The sequence below is a fragment of the Ipomoea nil genome, unplaced genomic scaffold (genome assembly GCF_001879475.1).
Source record: "Ipomoea nil cultivar Tokyo-kokei standard unplaced genomic scaffold, Asagao_1.1 scaffold1509, whole genome shotgun sequence".
Taxonomy (NCBI): Eukaryota; Viridiplantae; Streptophyta; class Magnoliopsida; order Solanales; family Convolvulaceae; genus Ipomoea; species Ipomoea nil.
In genome coordinates, this window is record NW_017617937.1 from 1979776 (window position 1) to 2000435 (window position 20660).

Genomic DNA, 20660 nt, shown 5'->3' on the forward strand with positions numbered 1-20660 from the left:
TTTTATTACTCTTTCAAAAGTGATATTAATTTCTGCTTGTTGATGGATCCAATATGTTATTTAAATATACATAATAATTGAATGTATATAATCTTTTAATTGAAATTACATAATATAATAACCAAATACACATAAAGTATACTTTCAAAAAAAAAAAAAAAAAATACACATAAAGTATGATTCAAAATAGACTCATGACCCATGATATAATGATTGGTCCAACAATCGAACGGTTAAAAAAGTGCCAGCTTCCAAGTTCCAATTGGCCAATTATTCACAAGGGGGACCACAAGATACTCACCTGTGATTGGCACACGTAACTGACCAACTCATCAGATAAGTACGTGAAATGAGGGGTCGATTCGTAAAAAGGTGATATTTTGGGGGTCATTTCGAAATAAAAAAATGTCATCTACTCCACCGCAAAATGATTAATCATATCCTAGCTAGCAGGGGAGATGAAATGGCGATGAGTGATGAAAATGGTAGTCCGTAGTATCTTTTTTTGTACGCACATTCACACGTACGTAAGACCCAACCAACCATAAACAGTGACGAACTTTCGTTAAGGAAAAGCGTCGGATTAAACTAACACAGAGAAGAGGAGAGTTCTTCTCTGTGTTGAAAGAGATCTCTCTCTTCTATTCGCGCAATTTTTCACAGATCTCTTCGCCTCTTTTCCGGCCATGGGTCTCTGGGAAGCTTTTCTCAATTGGCTCCGAAGGTGAAGCGATGCTGTTTCTCTCTCTCTCTCTCTATATCGTTTTCCCCTATGATATCTGTGTCTGTATAGCAAAAATGTGTTTTTTTTTTATACAAAAAGTTCAAATTTTGAACCTTTTATGCAGAATTTTTGGTATATGTCTTGTTCCATACTGTAGGATCTGTGCTGCGCTGTCCTGTTCTGTTTCCTTTAAAAAAAATTGGTGAAAAAATTAATTTTCTTGAATTGCATTTTTTTTTAATGGATATGAAGTTGTTGGGTTATTTGAATGACCATATTTTGATTTTTTTTTTTTCACTTATCCAAAAATTAATAGTCGATTTTATTTTTGGTATTGAGAAATATTTGTAATTGTCTTCAATGGCAAGGCTATTGGGGATGAAAGACAAACATAAACTGCAGGCTATGTGTTTGCTTTTGTGCCTGTGAGGCTGTGATATATCAAACCATGTTTAAGAGAGGAATCTTTTGGCTAGTGTGGAACCTAATGGAATTTTATAGATATACACAAAGACTAGAAGTTCACTTTTGACAATTTCCATATAAGCATAAAAGGGGAAAATTAGTTGGATTTTTGAAAGGCAAGGTTAGAACTTCATTCTTAAATTTCAGAGTAATTTAGCCTTGGAGAAAAGCAAGCTCCTAGATAATGGATCATTGGATGGAATGAATGATAGCAGCACTAGTGAGTCAGACATACATTCCATCTCCTGCATAGATATGACTGATCCTTTTTGCCTTATTGGAGCATAAAATAGCTAATATGAGTATGATTCTGCATACCTGTTCTTACCATGAAACAATATATGACTTGTAAAGAATGGTTTGGGCTATCTTCTACTTATCTTTTAGCATTTGGAGGTTCAACGCTTATGTCTCTCTCTGTATGCCCTAAAACTTCCACATGCCCTTGAGGTGGTCAAAATATCGCTCGACCAAAGATACTAATTGTTTGCTAATTGACCAGTCTTTTTTGCTGAGTATTTTTGTTTCTAATTTTAGGCTTGGCCCATATGGTTAGTATTTTTTTTATTCACATTTGTTTTTTCCGTTTACAAGGAAATGTTTTCTTACTAAATTTTTGTACTTATTTAGGTCTTATTATTTCTAGAACTGAATGAGCTTTCAAATTTCATGTTGTTTCAGCCTATTTTTCAAACAGGAGATGGAGCTTTCTCTGATAGGATTGCAAAATGCTGGAAAAACTTCTCTTGTTAATGTTGTTGCTGTAAGTATATAATTAGAGTTTAGAGAGATCACTACATTAGGCTTTTCCCTCGTTTTTCTTCTATATCTGACTGTCATGTGACTATATGAGTTTTGTTGGATCATCATCCTCACCATCAAAATAAAGAAAAAAGTTAGCTTTGTTGGATCTGATGCCTTGACAAATTGGCTCTGACTTGTTTTCATTTGTAGACTGGTGGATATAGTGAAGACATGATACCAACGGTGAGTTTTTTTTTCATATAAGCATTTAACTTCAAGCAATGTCTCACACTTCAAATTGGTCCGTGATAACTTTTGAAAATGAGACTAGATATTGTTTGATATCAGGTAGGATTTAATATGCGGAAGGTGACTAAAGGCAATGTCACTATAAAGTTGTGGGATCTCGGAGGTCAACCAAGATTCCGTAGTATGTGGGAGAGATATTGCCGTGCAGTTTCAGCAATAGTGTATGTATCTCTTCTCCAGCTCTTGTTAATTGTATGACTAATTGCTGTGCTATTATCTGAGTCACTGTAACAGGATAAGACTTTGAGTGATATTATTTTTTCCTTGTCTGGCCTGAAGAGTGTGGTCTTATCATACTTTTCCTTGTCTAGCATGAAGGGTTCATGTGATAATTAATATAACTAATAATTATAATAATTTAAGGCATCAATAGGAGGTATTGTTCTCTAATATTGGTTTAACTGTAATTAATGTTCCCCCTTTTTTGTTGCTTTTCTGAATAATTGTTTCGTGTCAAGATTCTTATGAAATCTGAGGGAAGCATCAGATCAGATTCTTTTAACCTGATGCTTTTCTGCAGTTACGTTGTTGATGCTGCAGACCATGACAACCTCAGCATTTCAAAAAGCGAGCTTCATGACCTTCTGAGCAAACCCTCATTGAGTGGAATTCCACTGCTCGTCCTGGGCAACAAAATCGACAAACCTGGTGCCCTTTCCAAACAGGCTTTGACTGATCAGATGTGAGAGGATGCAATTTGCACACTTTTGTTTTTTGTTTTGTTCTACTTTAAATTCAGAGTTTGGTTCATGTTCTATATTTGTGATTTTGCAGGGGATTGATATCAATAAAAGATCGAGAGGTTTGCTGCTTCATGATATCGTGCAAGAACTCCACCAACATCGACTCAGTTATTGATTGGCTGGTAAAACACTCCAAGTCAAAGAATTGAGGATGAATCTCCTTTCCTGTACTTCTAAGTTAACTGAAATTTGGGTTTTTCTTTCTTTTTTGGTATTCTGCTTGTGCAGTAAATTATGGAGTACTAAATTATTTTCTGTCAATTCAAAAGTGTCAACTGTTTCTGTTCATGAGCTTGTTTATCTTGCCCTGTTCTGCATCAGTGTAACCTGAAGCGTTTGGGTTGTGGAGTATAGATTCGGAACTAAATCTGCTATTATTAGTGTTTGTTTTAAAAGTTTGATCAATATGTTACGACGTAAATCACGACATGTATAAGATAAGAAATTAAAATTGAGTGACGAAGGGGGATTTGGAGGGTAAATCTTGCCTTTACTATTTTAACCAATAAAGAATCATACGGAATTATATCAATAAGTCACTCCCAATAAGAATCTAACTGGTTAAGAGTTGCTTCTGAACTAAACTTACTTTTTTTTTTAATCAATTAGAGCAATCAATTTTAAGTATCAATCAATTTTAAATACCTTAATTCTTACTAAAAGTTTTACTATTCTTTATATTTAAGCATATCTAGTATTTTAAATAAATAATCAAACATTAAAAATAGTCATTAGAGCAACCCCAATGGGGTACTTTCATGATTTTTTGCAAGTTAAAAAATTATAATGGAGTTTTTACACAAATGAAAAGAAAAGTTTTTGACTTTTTTTTTTTTTGACTATTTTTTTCTCCTGCAAAAATAGCTTTTATGTGAGCCCTACATAGAAATAGACGATCTTTCATGCACATTTTTGTACACATGCACCAACTCTGGCGCATAAAAACTGACTTTTGTTATTATTTTGTTTAATTTTTTCGGCTGTCAAAGGATCGTCAGCCTTGTTTTTTAAATTTTCTTTTTCTCTTCCTCCTCTCACTCCTCTTTTCTACTTGGCACACAAAAAACCTAAATAAATGAGGTTGCTCTTATAGTATAACATTAAATTCAGTACCCAACAAGAAAACGTCCATACAATGTTTTAAGGTCACTTTAACATGGCTCGAGAAGATTGATGAAAGAGATTAGGGTTTGAAGAAAACTAAGGATTCACCTACAGGCTACAGCACCAAATAATGAGTGCTACTCTTCAAAGATTCACAAATAGAAAGTATGTATTTACATCCATACAGGCAGGCATATATGAATGTCAAAATGGAAGGTATCTACCTCTATTTCGTGCAGTTGCTCTGTACTGCTTGCACCCGGAAAAAAAAAAAAAAAAAAAAAAAAAAACTTAGAAAACAAGATAATGTATAAGATGGCCTTATTGCTTGATGCCAAAAAAAGTTCATCAATATCTAAAGCTCAGCTACTTTTGTTTCACTTCATCACTTTAACCCCTTTGCTATGGGCAAAAATTTCCAGATTTACAATCCCATCAACATCTATTCACTTCTTCGTCTGAAGATGAATGCTGTTGCACATGCAATGTCCATGTACAGGTTGATATCATCTGCTGCATGAACAAGAGTAATTCAGTGAAGATAGAAATCTCCGGAATTAGGTTTCCTTTGTGTATGTGTAGTGTGTGCGTGTATCTTATTTTAATGTTTTGGATTAGCTGATATCTTGTGATAAGGCCAGATCTCATGAATGTATATAGCTCAGGAGTTAGAGCGGGCAATTTTTAGCATTTCAAGCTTACCTTTGAAGACATAATCAAAAGATTGGTTTTATCAGGCGAGGATAGTCTGAATTCTGAAAGATCAATGCCTTAGACGTTGCTTCGGCCAAGGACTGTGCTGCTTCTGCCTCCGCTTCTGCTTCCTCAGCTTCCCTTGCTGCCTTCTCAGCCTCGGCAATAGCAGCTTCTGCTTCTGCAACAGCTTGTGCTGCAGCTGCCGCAGCCTCTCGTGCAGTCATGTTCTTCATCTTCTCTAGCTCAGCGTCAATCTGTGCTTTAGTCAGTATTCTCGTTGCATTCTTTTCTGGCTTCAGATAATGCATCTGCTTTCCCCCCAGAGGGAATGCAGAGGGCTCCACCTTCATATTAACTGACAATTGCACTCGACTAGGTGGAATCCTGTACTGATGCTTCACCTAGCAGAAGCAAGATAGTTATCAAGATCCAATATTGAAAAACCTAATAACTCTGTTTGCACAGGTAGTCCTATATCCTAATGCTTCTTATCTAAGCAAAGTATACTAAAAAGTTCAGAGCACCACTTTTGCCATTGCACTTTGATGTGAGCCATTTCAATTTTCAACTCAGCAATCATCCATTCTAACCAGCTTAATCTGTAGGGAAATCTAAAAGTAGAGGATCCTAAGCAGTTGACTTATTAGTGCTACAATGACACAACCTAATTATAATTAAAAATAGAGGCCGTCAACAAAAGTAATATCTTACTGCTGGCATGATGAATTATCTCCCCTTGATTAATGAGCTCAAATGGAGAGACTAACTGCTGTTCTTCCATCTATATTTAAGATTGTTTACCTTTACAAGTCTTCCATTTTCTGTCAAGACTTTCAAATTTGCTGCCAACAGCCTTTCCAAGTTTGGAGGTGCTGCATAATGCTCCTACAAGTAATGATTCAACAATAACATTTCAAGGTAAACAATATGCCAAAAAGGCACATGCAAGAGAAAAAATAGAGTAAAATGGAAAATAAGTTCCTTCTAGCTATAAATTTTATCTGTCTCCATCTATTCACAAAAGATTCATCCAACAAAATTCCTTAATAAAATGATTTGTTCCAAAAGACATGTGAAATATCAGCATATTGAAAAAAAAATGCTCATTAAAGAAAAATCAACTATATGAAAAGAGTTATCAGAGCAACTGGAAAGATACATTGACAAACATTCTGCTGCAATATTAGTTTCAACATCAGCACTTGCTCAAAAGATACCTCAATGTACAGAGAAATTGAACTCCGACTAGACCCACGTGGTTCCTTTAGTTTGACTATGGCCTCCAGTATCAGATCATCCAAGCTACATTAAAAAGTTTAAATATTACCATTTGACAAGATTTCAAGAAAAAAATGATATCTATTTTGATTCCTGAACATCTTCACTAAGATTTGAATGTGAACAGCCTGTACCAATGAATACTGAACAGGAAGTACACAAACCTTGATATTGGTTTCTTAGGATGAACAGCCTGCAGTGTTTCACAAGTGGATACAAGGGGCTTAGCATCAAGGACTTCCATATCATTCTCAACCACAGGTATTAGAGCCATAGAATTATCCTCATGCTTGGGGGGTGTGGACTGAGTACCTTTATAAACAATCTTACCCCGCTGCCGAGACCCCCACCCATTTGCCATGACATGAAGATTTCTCCATTTATCCTGCCAAGATCACAAAAGTGCCCATGAAAAAAAAATTAAATTAAACCATTTAGGTTCAAAATGCCCATTTATACCATGAATAGGGAATTTTGAATCTAGTATCCAACACTCCTGCATTATATAGAGCTTAGGGAAGGAACATGTATATAACACTACTTTTGATAGGTTTAGGAATTGAGCCCGTGATTTAGTGGCCAGCAGGCAGCAGGTAAGCACTTAGTCACTACACCAAGTCAAGCCTTCTATAAGATCAATATAAAATTTAACAATTAAGGTTCTTTTCAAGGCAATAAAAGAAACAGGCCAAAAAGCTGCATGCTTAATACCTTAAGGTCCACATTAGAGCGAGTGCACAAAACAGCAGCAAACTCAGGATCTTTGAGTATGGTGCTCCATTTGCCTACTCCATACTTGCTCACACCAGCTTTAAGGGCAGCTTCTTCTTCAGATGTCCATTTCTGCTTTGGGGCACCCATTGATATGTAGATACCCTTCTAGTCTAGAAATAATAAATATATCCTACTTAAAAACACCTTCCACAATAAACCAGAATCTAAAATTATGCCAAAGAAAAGGCTCACCTACTTGGGGGGAAAAATAGTTATCACTTTAACTGTAAGATCCTCTCATGCTAAAAGACCACAGGATTTTAACAGTCTAAAACCCAAGTATGAAGATAGATTCTATATAAAGATGGAACTATGAATCACTCATTCACTCCCAACAACTCCTGCACTAATCATCTAATCATTAGTACTGCCCAACATAATTTACTTTATGTTAACATAGGATTGGCACTTGAAGATAAAGCATCCATATCATAAGCGTATTGACTGTGTTAACTGCTACCCGCAATTCTGTTAAAAACCTGTGACTAGATGAATCTCTACACTGTCACACTGACAAATACCGGTACCATGGGACAGCATTGACAATATTTCTTCAATAATTCTGTTCATTCAATCAAAAGGGTGAATTACAGCAGCTTGAGGAAAATTTGCACAATTAAGGGAATTTAAGCACTAAAAAATAGTCCTCCACGGTTTCTCTCTGTTGCTTCTCTCTTTTATGTGATTATTTGGGGTCCAATTAACGTTCACTTCTTTCAGAATCTTCTAGTCACGGGCTTCAAAAATCAAAATCTATCTCATGAAGAATTCAAGCATTGAACAGGGTCTCAAAGTTGTTTAATTTGTAAATAGGCAATAATATTCAGAAATCGAGTAATTTAGCAATGCATGAAGAGCCACTGAACAAGTACACACACGAGTATAAAAGAATAGAACAATGAATGGTTTCAAAGCTAAAAGTAGCTGAATTTGCACACAGATGATTTCTGCAAATTACTATACCAGAAAAAGGGTGGCGCAGAACGGTTGAGTTTAGCACATAAGGCTTTTGAAGGAAGAGCAAGTAAGAACACGATGAACGATTGAAACCCTAGAAACGATCACGAAGATGAAATTCTGAAACGGTTCTCCCTTTTAGGTTCTGGGCTCCAGAGTCCATAGTATCAGTGAGTCCTTTTTTCATCATTTGGGTAAAGTGGAACGGCCAGAGGACAGTATAGTAAATATTGCTTCAGAAATTTATGGGAATATATTTCGTGGATTCCTGGCTTTAATTATATATTTTTTTTTTAAACCACATTTTTTACCTCTGAATTATTTGACTTTTAAATTATCTTTGTAAGTTATAATTTATATAAAATTAATTCTTTTATTATTCATAACGTTATATTTTTAGTCCTAATATTATATAATTATTATAAAATTTTATTAACATATAAAGTTATTTTTATTATTTACAATCAATATTTATGATTAAAAATAACATTCACATAGAGATAGTAATATTTTAATCATAAATATTGATTCTAAATAATAAAAAATAGTTTCTTCCATCCTTCCTACAACTAGTAATTTGATTAGAAGAAGACTGGAGGTCCCCCAATTTATGCCCTACTTGTGGAGTAATGGAGGAGGATATCATGCACATCTTATGCACTTGCTCATATGCTAGACATGTTTGGAATATTTCACAACTTCAAATTCATAATTTTAATGGTGGTGATTTCATATTGTGGGTGGAGTTATGGTTGGACAGTACAACAACAAATTTATGTGATACTAGATGCCTAGAGGGCAAATATGTGGAATTCTACATGAGATTTGGAGAGCTCAAAATCTAGCCGTTTGGGAGCACCATCTGTCGACCCCAGTTGCCTTGTAGCGTGGCTTCCAGGTTTAATGGTCAGCGTGGACGACAAGCAATGCGTACTGGCCAGCTGCCTCGCACCAGTCGCCTCTCCATCAGATTGCAGCGTCCTTGTCACCCTCTGCCGTGACCTGCTGTGTCAACGCCGCCTTTCACGATCCGTAGCAGGCACTACGTATGGTTTCTTGGTTCGTAGCATAGATGGAACTTTCATTGCAGCGGCTAACGATCCACTCAACTGTCCCCACGATCCCCTCTAGCGGAGGCTATGGCGGTACGCAAGGCCCTTTCATGACTCAAAAATTACGGTTACTCAATTGTCAGGTTCTACTCGGATTGTTCAGTCTTCGTTTAGGGTCTAAGTAGTACATTATCGTTTCATTCATATGTTGGTCTTGTTTTGCTTTCATGTTTGCATTTGATTAATTCTATGTCAGACTGTCAAGTTAGTTTTATTCACAGAGATGCCAATCGAGTAGCTCATGCTCTGGCTAAAGATGTAAGTGCATTTCTGCACGCTCAGCCTGGAGGGATGTTCCTCCACTATTTGTTGACGTTTCCTTGATTTAATGCAATCTACATATTCCGACTTTAAAAAAAAATAGTTTATTGATGAATTTTGATAATATATAATACCAATACTTGAAAGTGCAATATAATAAACAATTAATAAATTAAATTTGTTTAAATCAATTAATATGAACCAACTTTTTAAAATAAGGGTTTGTTTAAAATTTTGAAAATGATTTCTGAAAATTATTTTATAAGTTTTTTTGCGTTTGGATGTGCCTAAAAAATCAAAAAAAAAAAAAAAAAGAACTAAATACATCAAAAAAATTTTCCAAAATACAACAAAACACTGCAAATTGAAATTATTTTATAAAAAATGACTCATTTTTCAAAAAATATTTTTTAAAAGTCATTTTTCTAATTTCCAAACACCACCTAAAATAAATCTATGTCAAAACTCAAAAGTGTTGTTTTCTTAAAATTCTCAAAAAAGGTTGATGCACGTAAGCACGCTATTTAATTAAATTTTCTATGACTAATTTACCCTTCCAGAATGTATGATTTCCCTCTCTATTTTTTCGTCGTCGGAGAAGAAGAGAGATTGATTCATTTTTGCTTAGCGACTGTTCTCGCGTCAGCGAAAAATGGCGAGTAGCACTCTGCAACGATTAGCTAGGCGTTCGCACCAGGCTTATGGAGTCTCGGTGACGCCGCTATCCAGAGCATTCTCTGCTTCTTCCTCGGACTCGTTGGTGGAGATCCAGCGCGGAGAGGTCGGTATGGTCTCCGGTATTCCCCAAGAGCATCTCCGCAGGAAGGTATGCAGCTTCGATCTCCTTTTTATGCGATGCTTCTTGTTTCTGTTCGATTTTGATTTGTGAGCTGGATATCTAGCTGCAATTAGGTTTTCTGATGTCTTAAAAATCGCATCGTTATTGGTTCTAAATAAAAATTCGCGTCTTTATTGATTCTAATTAATAATTCGCGTCTTTATTGATTCTAATGTAGAACATATTGATCAATAATTCGATTTAGCCTCGAATTTTGGTATCTTGTGTGATAAATTCTCTACTTTGGAACTAGACCTGTTTCATCAGCTCTAAAGCCAGTTCTGCGCTGTCCTTAGCTAAAGGATTAAGAATTATAGTGCTTCATGGGTCGTGTTTTATGTGCTCTTTTCATGCTCTATTTCTCCTCAGGGAATAGGCTGTTTGTAATCTTTTGCGGTGAACAATCGTAAAATAGCCTACTCTTAATTTTTTCTCAGTTTTGGTGACATACTGTTGTATACCATACTATGTTGGAAGTTGCTTTTAGCTGTTATTTCCATGGGAAACAACAGTTCAAAACTTCAAATGCTAGAGTAATATTCAACATATATGGCTGTTTGCATGATTATGGGTCCTCTATGGCAGTATGGCTTTTTATTTTATCTATGATCTATGATATGATGCAGGTTATTATTTTCTCACCTGCTCGTACAGCTAGTCAGCAAGGATCTGGAAAAGTTGGAAGATGGAAAATAAATTTTTTGTCAACACAGAAGTAATGCCTCGTTTTCTTCTTTCTGTACTTCTTTACTAGTAATGTCCTATTTTAGTTGTTGATTATGGACTATGGCAGCATCAATTTTCAGCTTCTGAATGTCTATAAAAACTGCTTTCTATGTGTAGATGGGAAAATCCACTGATGGGCTGGACATCCACAGGGGACCCATATGCGAATGTTGGTGATGCTGCGCTTACTTTTGACAGTGAAGAAGCTGCAAAAGCATTTGCTGAAAGACATGGCTGGGAGTATACGGTACTAAATATGGTTTCTTTATACCTCAGTAGTTCTGTATTTCTGCTTGTCTCTTTTTATTGATCATTTTGTGTGCTCCTTACAATCCTCACACAATTATAAACTAGTGACAAATCATAATAAGCCATGATAAATGCTAATACAGTCTTCACTTCTCCATCCATACATTCAAGTCATAGCATCCATGCCCATTTAAACTCCTCCAAGTATAATATTCTCACTCAATAGGTATTTCCTGAACAAACTCATAAAAATCATCACAAAGCAGTCTTAATTTCATAGCAATTCAACTTGAAATCATCTCAAAACTGTCTTAGACCTCATCAAAGTCCAAACTCATAATAATCATCACAGACCTCATAACTAACTTGATAGCTGCCATCCTATCTCCAATCCTCTTAACATCCCTGGCTTTGTCCTTTAGTGACTTGACCACAAAATTTCCAATTTTGTTCCTTGATTTGCCTTCTGCCACACTCCATAATTGAACTCCATCCGGACTAGCTTCTGTGCCTGCAAGCATCCATTGGATGAGAACCCTTGTTCTTGTTTGTTGGACCTAAAGACCTCATTGCACACAACTGTCCATAGTGTAGCACCTCAGCCAACTTTTCATTTTGCTTGAATGTTGATAAGATTCTACGCACACAAAATTAGTATGAGTTGCTTATCAGTTTCTCCATTTTGCCTTCTCTTTTTACTCTTTCTGAATGAGATCCTCTTTTTGGCCATGTTGGTACTTGATAGTATTAGTTATGTATTTGATGTTAACAAACTCTTTTCTTGATCTGTTGAGTAAAGAATGTGCTGTTTTGATAGTAATTCTGTTTCTGTATCTTCTGACCTACAGGTGAAGAAGCCTCACACACCATTGTTAAAGGTTTGAAAGTGTCTCCTGTCACTGTTCATGCATTTTGTAGAAAATATTTCATAGTTTGATGGTGTTTCCTCTAATAATTCATTTTATCTTTTGTTTTCTGCAGATCAAATCCTATGCAGACAATTTCAAGTGGAAGGGCCCTCCTAAAACAGAAGGATGAATTATTTCTATTCTTGCTCTCTTGAAGTTCTAACCCTTTGGGTCCATAAATTACTACAGCCTTTGGATCCTGTTTGTTTACCTTTTGAAGTCTCAATGCACTATCCTCAGGACTAAACCCAAGATTCTGTTAATAAATCGAACAGAGTTTTTTGAATAAATTCCTTTGGGATTTATGTATCAATCCGCAGAAGATTGTGTTTGCTATTGGTTGAACACATCAACATAATGTTTTAAAGGGGAGTTTGTCAACTCTTTTTGTGCCCTTTAGACTGTGATTACTTTAATTCTCTGTTTTTCTTTCTTCAATTTTTCATTTCAAATAACTTTCTGACTAATGAACACATTCTTAAATTCTGCAATATCTATTATTGGTTAATTATAATTATTCTGATTTGTATATGTTTCGAATACCTTTGATTTATGGACAAGCCTGTATTTGCTACCCAATGCATTCCAGGTAAAGCTTGCTTAATGACTTTAACCAATAAAGGATAAGGGTAAATTACCTATAGTGACTAACTCACTCAAATCAAGAAAGTTAAAATTTTTACAAAATGTTAAAATTGAAATCTTGTAATTAACAAATTAAGTGAATCTATTCAAGACAAAATCAAAGGAATAATTGATGGCACCTCTGTTACTCTGTGGATCGAACTTTGATAATGGGGTGGGGTATTAACTCTTTGAGATAAAGAAACTATAGAACAATACTATTTTGTAATAGAGTCAATAGGACACAAAAAATCACAATTGTTTCATATCCAAACATATTATTTGGCAAGACATGAATTTTTATCTCATGCCCAACCTCTGCATTTTGGCATCTTGTGTTCTATCTCCTTGAACATTACGTCTTCTTAATTCAGCTTCTCAGTTACAGAGACACTGCTACAAGCTTTAGCTCACAGTACAGCCAATTATGTGGGCATAATAATCCTCTATTTTGCTCTTACGCAATAACACTACCAAAGCGAATACCGCTCCTATCAGGCTGCAGCTTCTTCATGTAATATTTTGATCCACGTGAAAGGTTGATTTTTTTCCTTCTCTCCACTGGTAACTGATCAATGGAACATTCTGAAAAGCCACGCCTTATAAACCTGTCAAAGAGAAATTATACAGAAGTACATTAAAGCTCAGCAAATAAATGTCTCGTTCGTGCAAGTTGTTGATTCTAAATATGCCATGGTTATGTGCTTGTTTAACCCAATGGGGCATTGGAGATTATCTACTTCAAACAAAAACCAAAAGTTAGGTTGAACGGTAACAGGAGAAAAAACCTTTAAAAGCTAGATAAAAGACTAAAAACCTCCATTTTTCTTTTTTCAATCCCCAAAGTTGAGGCTTTTCAAGAAACTTTTTTTTTTTTTCAAGAAGCTCTAGTTGAGCCAAACAAACACTAAAAAAGAAAAAAGAATAAACTTATGTGAACATGTTGCAACTACAATGACTTACGGTTGAACTTGCTATATTTTATTGCGTTTAGATGGGTATTGGGTAGTACATTAGGGAAAAGAAAATGGGATAAGATGAGAGGGCGAAAAATTGGAGATAAAGGAAAAACAAGAAAAAAAAATTGCGTTTGGATAAGAAAAAAGGAAAGGGGAGGAGTGAAAAATTGGGGTGGCCTGGTGCATGTGTTGGGAAATAGAAAAGCTAGGTTCAATGTATAGTGTTGAGAAAGGGGAGCACATTTCTACTATTTTTGATAGGAGGTTTTTTTCTCCCCTCATTTACAAAATACTGAAAAGGAGAATAAAATATTCTGTTGCAATTTCTTTCCTTTACATTTGCATTCCTCCCATTTTCCACACATCCAAACAATAGCATTAGTGTTAGGTGATCTATGGCCCACTAATTCTCTAATACAGATGAATGAATTTGCTGCCAGGTTGTTTGTTTTCAAAGCAGACAGTAATTCATTAATTTGTATGTGAGATGCTATTAGACGGAGGTGTTGGAACCCATACCAGTCTGCTGTTCGAGTTGTAAGGAGAAACAGCTTTTGAATCCCATGGGAAGATGCCTTCTTTTCAATGTAATCTGCATATATTCAATATATAAAGCCAGTTGTTAAAGTCTACACAGTCGCAATCCATCATTATCATCTCACTAACATTGACTTATTGAGTAAGAAGATATCTTGAGTAACATTATTGGTGAAATTTGTCAAGGATGCCAGTAATTTGTTTTGAGTTAATCTTTTTGAAGTTGGAATTACAAGAAGGCCCTTCACTGAATGACTAATTGACCATAATAGTTAAACCATGGTTCACATGCATCCGGTACTTGGAGGCTTGAAGGGTTTTGAGTTTCGACATGAAAGAACTATCTTTTATACATACCAAGTAATTTGTCTCCTTGTCCTTGACCTCGACAATCAGGAGAAACAGCAATAGAAGCAACCTCTCCACATTTTTCTTTTAAGTATGGAAAGAGAGCAGCACAAGCTATAATTTGACCCTCTCTTTCCACAACAATGAATGAATCCAAGGCCTCAAGAAGCTGGAATTAAATAACACAAATAAAACCATTTTTTTGAAAGGGATTATAAGAGAAAAGAAATTAACCAAAAGAACAAAACTTAAATGACAACTAAACAAAGTACCAGTAGCAAGCACCTAAGAATTACCTCTACCTCAGTCCTCCTGATCAATGTTCCAAACTCTTCTAAAGGTTGCAATATTTGTTTTATTCCAGGAATATCTGTTGCCCTTGCCATTCGTGTTCCTTCATAAAGGTCACTAACAAAAACATCCATAGCTTAAAATTAGTCTGGCTATAGATAATATTTTATTTTATTTAAATATACAAATGATCTCAAAAGCACACCTTACTTGTGCTCTAAAGTATGAAGTACTAATGTGAACATCAGTCTGGCTATAGATAATATTTTATTTAAATTCTCATGAATTTCAGTAACCAAATATGCATATAGATATAGAAACACTGGTTGCTGTCTGCTAAATTTGGGGATTCAAATCTGAAAACTAAGAAACAACATAGAAGCATTTCAGCACATGATTTCATCAAATGGCTCCATACCTAGCCACCATTGTACCAACTCCATCTCTTTGGAACAACTCCTTCAATAAAACGCCACCAATGGTGCCATCTAACAGATGAACTCTTTGAACACCTCCCTAAAGAAAAATCAAGATAAAACGATCATAAAGGTTTTAACCTGGTAGCATTCATTCTAACAACTAAGGTCACAATGCACTCACTATGTATAGGCAAACACATTTAACATGGTATGTTTTAATGCAACATATTTTGGTCAAAGAAAATGTCACAACTAAGCAATTGCAAGAATATTAAAACTAGTAGGAAAATTTTTGTTATGAATTTGCAAATTTTGGTGTTCTTTTGGACCCTGAGGGTGGGAGGAGGAAAGTAGTGGCTCACTCTGCAAACAAAAGCTGCAGCAGCTAATTCTGAAAGGTAACCATATAGTCGACTTAGCCTCTCTTGTCCTCCAATAGCAAAACCTTGTTCACCAGACCAAAGTCCATTCCCATTGTCAAACCCAACACCATTCTGGAATGTGGCATTATATCTATGGCTAAATCCATTCCCATTTTGAGAAAGCACTGATCCATTTGAAGCTTTATAGCCTAAAGAAGATAGTTCTTCATGACTGACAGCTTTCACATAAGTTGCCGCCGTTTCACTTTGTTCAGCTCTTTTACGAACCAGCATGTCAGCATCCTGAAGAGTTAAGAAACGAATAAGACGCCCAGATTCATCTAAAATTGGACCATCGATAATGCAAATTAGTTTCTCTGCACCAAGGGCCACGGCACAGGCTGTAGCAACTTCATATGTGCTGCAATGAAGTATACAAAACAGCATTAGATCATCCGAATAAATACCATATAGTAACTAACCTAGATGAAAAAAATACTCGTATAGTTTTTGTTGCTAAATTATCACACATTTACTATATCTATGTGCAGATTATATATATATATATATATATATATATATATATATATATATATATATACACACACACACACACACACACACTTTGCATCAAATTTGTATCAGAGAATGCATGCTGCAAATACAAACTCACTTTGAAACTTGTCAAGTCTCACAAAAGATCAAAACATGGTTAAGAAAATAAAAGGAGTCCGTGTACCCACAAACAACTTGCTATAGCTGTGATAACCATGTTGTGGAGTGTGGATTAACCTTTGAGATTCATTGTACTTGGTTCTTTCTGTGCTTAAAGAAACATTAATCACGTTTCATGGCCTCAAAAAGCAAAATGCAATACTAAAGCTGGTAGTTAATGTTACTAACTGAATTATTTGTAACAGCCAGTACTTATCTGGTTTCAGGCATCAGTTGTTGACACTAACTGAAGTAAAACTGAAGCAGATAAGTTCATGCAAAGTGACAACAAAGATACCTATTAAAAGCCTATAGCCATATAGCATACTTGCAATTTAATACTTGTCCAGAACTTGAATAACCAAGATTGCTAATTAACACAATGCAGTCTTGATCAAGCCTCTCACGTATCCGAGAGACATCAATCTTCTTCACTTCACCAGTAGACCCATAATCAATTCCCTCAACAACTCCCCTTCTCTGCCAAAAAGCATAATAAAAGACACAAGTTAACTATCATAGAGTATATCGAAAAGGGCATAAAGTTGAAATTTATTAGTTGATTTGATGAAGTAATTAGTGGTACAAAGCTAAGAAGCACACAAAAATGCACTGAAATCCATGAACTGAATATGAAGTTCACACCTTAGCTGCTAGAAAATTACCGCTGGTGACACTGACACCATCATACCAGCGACTATTGTCTCCATGTCGACGGACACCACTCAAGGAAGGCCCAGGTGACAACTTTGCCTCTAACAGTATCCGAATTCTGCCAGCAGCATCCATTGCTGCCTCGAGGGAATCAGCATCTGTGATTCTATAGCGACCTACATACTTCGGTTCACTTCCTGCTAGGAAATTCACAAAATCCTGAGAATTCTAATTTAAAATGAGGAACAAGACTAAACTGGAACTACATAATGTTTGCAAGAATTGCAATTCTGCAAGCACCTTAAGAGTCCATAAAACCTGAAGTCAAAAGGTCTCCACAAGAACACTTAATAATCTACCTTTAAGAGAATCTCCCACCCCTCTGCCCCACCAAGAAAATCACAAGGTAAGCATCAGGTGAAGTAAATAATGTTGCCCTTGTGGACAGTAATTTAAGAGAAGCAAACAAAAATTTTCATCTTTCCAAGATCAGGACACTGATAGCTGGAGATTAGATATGTTAGAAAAACATGAGAGGATAGATGAAGAAACTGAAAAGATAATGAAGCAGTGAAACTCACCACGCTCAGACAGAAGCCTATCAATCTGCACATGGGTCCCTGGCACAAGAACGAATTTGATTCCCAAGCCATGAAGGAGAGAAATATCCTGTGTAAACATCCATCTTAATTTGGTAAGGACAAGTTAAAATCAGTTCAAAACCAGAGAAGATTGGCATACTAGCATAAATCATAAATGTCATTGCCGAACAACTGAAACTAACTCAAACAAACACTGTAAACTCAAATTATGCAAGCAATACACATGAAGAGTATGTATAGAAATGAAAATAAGAACAGGGCAGAGCAGAAACGTGCCATGAGAAGAGCATTCAATTGAGGACTATCAACAATCTCAGCAGAAATGAGCACAACAAAAGTGCTGCCTCGGTGTGCACGAAAATAAGGCCAAGCTTCCCGGAAAAACCTAATAAAAAGCTCATCCTTTAGGGCACTGCTGGCTTCAATACTCTCACTTCCCGTCTCCCCGAATGCATCGCACTGAGCCGATACATTCTTCGACCTATACCTACTCGAAGATGAAGGATTTGGTGAACGAAATTGGACTTGTAGCCGTCGCAAATCAAAATAGCTTCGAAACCGAGGAGTCCAAATAGTTGTGTGGGAGAAAGTCCTCCGATTCCGGCATAGTCCAGGAAAGCATAGACTTTGAGACGTAGTGGCCATGGAAATTGGTGCTCCAGATAGCACCGTATAGACTCTCTTCTAGTTCTAGGTTATAGCCTTTTGCCGGCTGCGGAACAAGAGAAGAGAAGAAAAGAAAACAACCGGCGTCGGCGGCGAGGAATGCGGTCAGAGATGAACGCTGGCGGCTATTCCGTCTAAAGCAGTTCGTTTTTATTTGGTATAATTTTCAAATAAATACTTATATACTCCCTACACCCTACTCCCTCCCACTCATATTATTACACCATTTTATATACTCTGTTTTGGTTTTGTTTTTTTAGTATTGCTGACTAAATTACATTATAGTATCTGTTCATATCTATAGTCTCAATCTATTGAAGTATAAACGAATAATACGAACTCATGACTTCTCATTTGACAGAATCACCAGACCACAAGGTCATTAACACTTTATTTTGGTTTAATTTCTAAAAAAAACTGTAATATCGATCTATACATACTTTTTTAACATGTGACATTCTATTTAGAAGAGCCACAATAATACAGCTCAACCACAAAGTATTTGTCAAATAATTTACAACTTAAACTTGCATATTTTAAATGTTTATTTTAATTAGTCATTGACTTTTAATTTGGACACTTTAGAAATATGAAGAATAATACATAGGTAGGTGAAAGGACGAGTTTACCCCTTCATTTAAAGTCTAATGAGTCGTATTCTAACGAAAGGACCTCAATTGGAAAGAAATTGAAAGTCAAAGGACCTAAAGTGTCCAAATTAAAAGTCGGGGACTAATTTTGAAAAACCATTATAGTCGGGGACCATTGCTGGAATTAACTCTTTTTTAAAAATTATTTAAATATAATTTACCATTTTTTTGGTTAACAAGTAGGTAAAAGGGTACCACCCTCAATTATGCTGTGTGATGTCATAATGTGAGAAGGGGTCCCATTTTAAAATATCTTCATTTCTAAAAAATTAAAAAAAATAAGGGTCAAATAGGCCATCGAACTGCACAAAATAAATTAGGCTACTGAACTTAAAAAATCAACAATCGGATTCCTAAACTAACCAATTTCAAACAAATCTTCCAATTTGTAAATTTCCAACATGTTAACAAGTCATCCTCCCAAATTAATTATTTTTTAAAAAATAAAATTTAAAAATTAATTATTTAAGTAATAAAAAAAAAACAGAAATGGTCCGGCCGTTTTTGTTTTTTTTTTTTTTAATTTTAATAATTAATTTTTAAATTTTATTTTTAAAAAAATAATTAAGTTGGTTGTTGACCTGTTAGAAACCTTCAAACTGGATGAATTATTAAAAATTGGTTAGTTTAGGGACTTAATTGTTGATTTTTTGAATTCAGTGACCTAATTATATTATCAAGTGCAGTTCGATAGCCTATTTGATCCTTATTTCAATTAAAAATTTAAAAATTGCAACCATAACCACCAACAACAACAATAATAATAATAATAATAAATTAATATTGATTTGACTTTACGTTGAAAAAGTAATGGAGGAAAAATGCGGAATACCTCGAGTATGGAAGACAAGTGTGGACTATCGACGATCTCGGCAGAGAGAACAACGGCAAATGTACTGCCTCTGTGCGCCGCGAAGTACGGCTCCGCCTCTCTCATCACCCTCACGAACAGATCATCGCCGTCGACACCTCTCTTCTCCGGCGACGGCGACGGCGACGAACAACCAACCCCGCCGCCACAGCACCTCAGTTTCAACGGAGACCCCGCCGCACCTGTTTTCCTCCAGACCAAAGAGCTCCCCAACCGCGACACCAGGTGGTCTTCTCGCCGCACAGAGAACCAACAGCTTTGTTTCGCCGCAGCCGCCGCCATACACTGTACTGTCGTCGCAGCACAATAATTCGGTGCGTTGTACGTACGGCGAGAAATTGAGAATGCTCCTCGGAGACGCGGCGATGCGTAGGCGTTTACGTCCTCAGACCCAACCAAACACCGAGAAACACATGTAAATGTAAGCCAAAGACAAACGGTGAATCTCCATATATAACTACGTGTTATTTATTTGTGCATCGCAGGTGGCTTCTTGGGCGGGCCGGGCTCGGCAATATAATATGGATATAGGGACGGTATTCTTGGGGAAATTCAGAATCAATCGAGGTGCGAATGGACACAAAGTGAAACACTGACTACACGAGATCACTGTGTATATGAATAATTTATTGATACACTAATAATGCCATATCATTATCGGACGAAATTGACTAAAAAAAATAAACTCACCTAAATATAAAAACAAAAAATTCGATCAGTATAAATTAAGAAGACAAAAACCAATAAATATAATCATTCTTATTAATAATGAAATTTGAAATTTTGTGGGTGTTAAGCTAATTAACAGTTTAATCAATTTGACTGAAAGATTGTAATTTTCGATCGAGTTAGTAAATGTATTAGTACGCAATGATAATACCATGAAGAGCTAGAAAGGTAGGAGTGGATGAGTATTATTGGGTTGGCCCTTGGTGGAATGGTATGGACCAAGAATCATGTTTTTCACATCTTACGTTGGATGTGGGCGGGAATTATGGTCATACCATCTCCACCAACCATTCATTAATAGATTATACGTAGGCCATATCAACTATGAGAAATGGCATATTTCATC

At 35.9% G+C, this 20660-nt stretch overlaps 4 protein-coding genes across 8 annotated transcripts; 2 read left to right on the forward strand and 2 right to left on the reverse strand.

The window, feature by feature from the left end:
- The first annotated feature begins 442 nt into the window (after positions 1-442).
- Positions 443-3276, forward strand: LOC109188961 (ADP-ribosylation factor-like protein 8a). The gene is made up of 6 exons (XM_019339628.1): positions 443-724; positions 1871-1952; positions 2144-2176; positions 2282-2403; positions 2763-2924; positions 3017-3276. The coding sequence occupies exons 1-6, from the start codon at positions 687-689 to the stop codon at positions 3132-3134; spliced, it is 555 nt and encodes a 184-aa protein (XP_019195173.1). The 5' UTR covers positions 443-686; the 3' UTR covers positions 3135-3276.
- Positions 3277-4380: 1104 nt separating this feature from the next.
- On the reverse strand, positions 4381-7991 carry LOC109188959 (telomere repeat-binding factor 1-like). 4 transcript variants are annotated; one of them, XM_019339625.1, is made up of 7 exons: positions 7801-7991; positions 6775-6939; positions 6228-6448; positions 6003-6087; positions 5587-5670; positions 4792-5186; positions 4381-4602 (listed from the first exon to the last, which is right to left on the reverse strand). In XM_019339625.1, the coding sequence occupies exons 2-6, from the start codon at positions 6922-6924 to the stop codon at positions 4806-4808; spliced, it is 921 nt and encodes a 306-aa protein (XP_019195170.1). In that variant the 5' UTR covers positions 6925-6939; positions 7801-7991; the 3' UTR covers positions 4381-4602; positions 4792-4805. The 4 variants fall into 4 exon arrangements, with proteins under 4 accessions (XP_019195170.1, XP_019195171.1, XP_019195168.1 ...); XM_019339626.1 differs by having other exon boundaries at positions 4381-4599; positions 6775-6942; XM_019339623.1 differs by having other exon boundaries at positions 6775-6942.
- Positions 7992-9745: 1754 nt separating this feature from the next.
- Positions 9746-12396, forward strand: LOC109188962 (NADH dehydrogenase [ubiquinone] iron-sulfur protein 4, mitochondrial). Its single transcript, XM_019339629.1, has 5 exons — positions 9746-9993; positions 10632-10720; positions 10849-10978; positions 11829-11858; positions 11962-12396. The coding sequence occupies exons 1-5, from the start codon at positions 9820-9822 to the stop codon at positions 12016-12018; spliced, it is 480 nt and encodes a 159-aa protein (XP_019195174.1). The 5' UTR covers positions 9746-9819; the 3' UTR covers positions 12019-12396.
- Positions 12397-12709: 313 nt separating this feature from the next.
- LOC109188957 (probable amino-acid acetyltransferase NAGS1, chloroplastic) lies at positions 12710-20155 on the reverse strand. Of its 2 annotated transcripts, none has more exons than XM_019339621.1 (10): positions 19547-20155; positions 17378-17465; positions 16788-16993; positions 16471-16622; positions 15429-15849; positions 15066-15163; positions 14653-14764; positions 14366-14525; positions 13991-14063; positions 12710-13120 (listed from the first exon to the last, which is right to left on the reverse strand). In XM_019339621.1, exons 1-10 carry the CDS (start codon positions 19865-19867, stop codon positions 12970-12972), a joined length of 1782 nt encoding a protein of 593 aa, XP_019195166.1. In that variant the 5' UTR covers positions 19868-20155; the 3' UTR covers positions 12710-12969. The 2 variants fall into 2 exon arrangements, with proteins under 2 accessions (XP_019195166.1, XP_019195165.1); XM_019339620.1 differs by lacking the exon at positions 19547-20155 and adding an exon at positions 17675-18225.
- Between the last annotated feature and the right edge of the window lie 505 nt (positions 20156-20660).

What these genes read in the sequence shown, in the direction of transcription:
- LOC109188961 (XM_019339628.1), top strand. Translation starts at nt 687, where the DNA reads ATGGGTCTCTGGGAAGCTTTTCTCAATTGGCTCCGAAG. An exon ending in CTCTTGTTAATGTTGTTGCT is followed by an intron (nt 1,953 to 2,143) that starts GTAAGTATATAA and finishes TTTCATTTGTAG; the next exon opens with ACTGGTGGATATAGTGAAGA. An exon ending in CGTGCAGTTTCAGCAATAGT is followed by an intron (nt 2,404 to 2,762) that starts GTATGTATCTCT and finishes GCTTTTCTGCAG; the next exon opens with TTACGTTGTTGATGCTGCAG.
- LOC109188959 (XM_019339625.1), bottom strand. Translation starts at nt 6,924, where the DNA reads ATGGGTGCCCCAAAGCAGAAATGGACATCTGAAGAAGAAGCTGCCCTT. An exon ending in CCTAAGAAACCAATATCAAG is followed by an intron (nt 6,088 to 6,227) that starts GTTTGTGTACTT and finishes TTTTTAATGTAG; the next exon opens with CTTGGATGATCTGATACTGG. An exon ending in CAATTTCTCTGTACATTGAG is followed by an intron (nt 5,671 to 6,002) that starts GTATCTTTTGAG and finishes CATTACTTGTAG; the next exon opens with GAGCATTATGCAGCACCTCC.
- LOC109188962 (XM_019339629.1), top strand. Translation starts at nt 9,820, where the DNA reads ATGGCGAGTAGCACTCTGCAACGATTAGCTAGGCGTTCGCACCAGGCT. An exon ending in GACATGGCTGGGAGTATACG is followed by an intron (nt 10,979 to 11,828) that starts GTACTAAATATG and finishes TCTGACCTACAG; the next exon opens with GTGAAGAAGCCTCACACACC. An exon ending in CTCACACACCATTGTTAAAG is followed by an intron (nt 11,859 to 11,961) that starts GTTTGAAAGTGT and finishes TGTTTTCTGCAG; the next exon opens with ATCAAATCCTATGCAGACAA.
- LOC109188957 (XM_019339620.1), bottom strand. Translation starts at nt 18,043, where the DNA reads ATGGCCACTACGTCTCAAAGTCTATGCTTTCCTGGACTATGCCGGAAT. An exon ending in GTAATTTTCTAGCAGCTAAG is followed by an intron (nt 16,623 to 16,787) that starts GTGTGAACTTCA and finishes GCTTTTTGGCAG; the next exon opens with AGAAGGGGAGTTGTTGAGGG. An exon ending in CTGCAGCTTTTGTTTGCAGA is followed by an intron (nt 15,164 to 15,428) that starts GTGAGCCACTAC and finishes ATTTTTCTTTAG; the next exon opens with GGAGGTGTTCAAAGAGTTCA.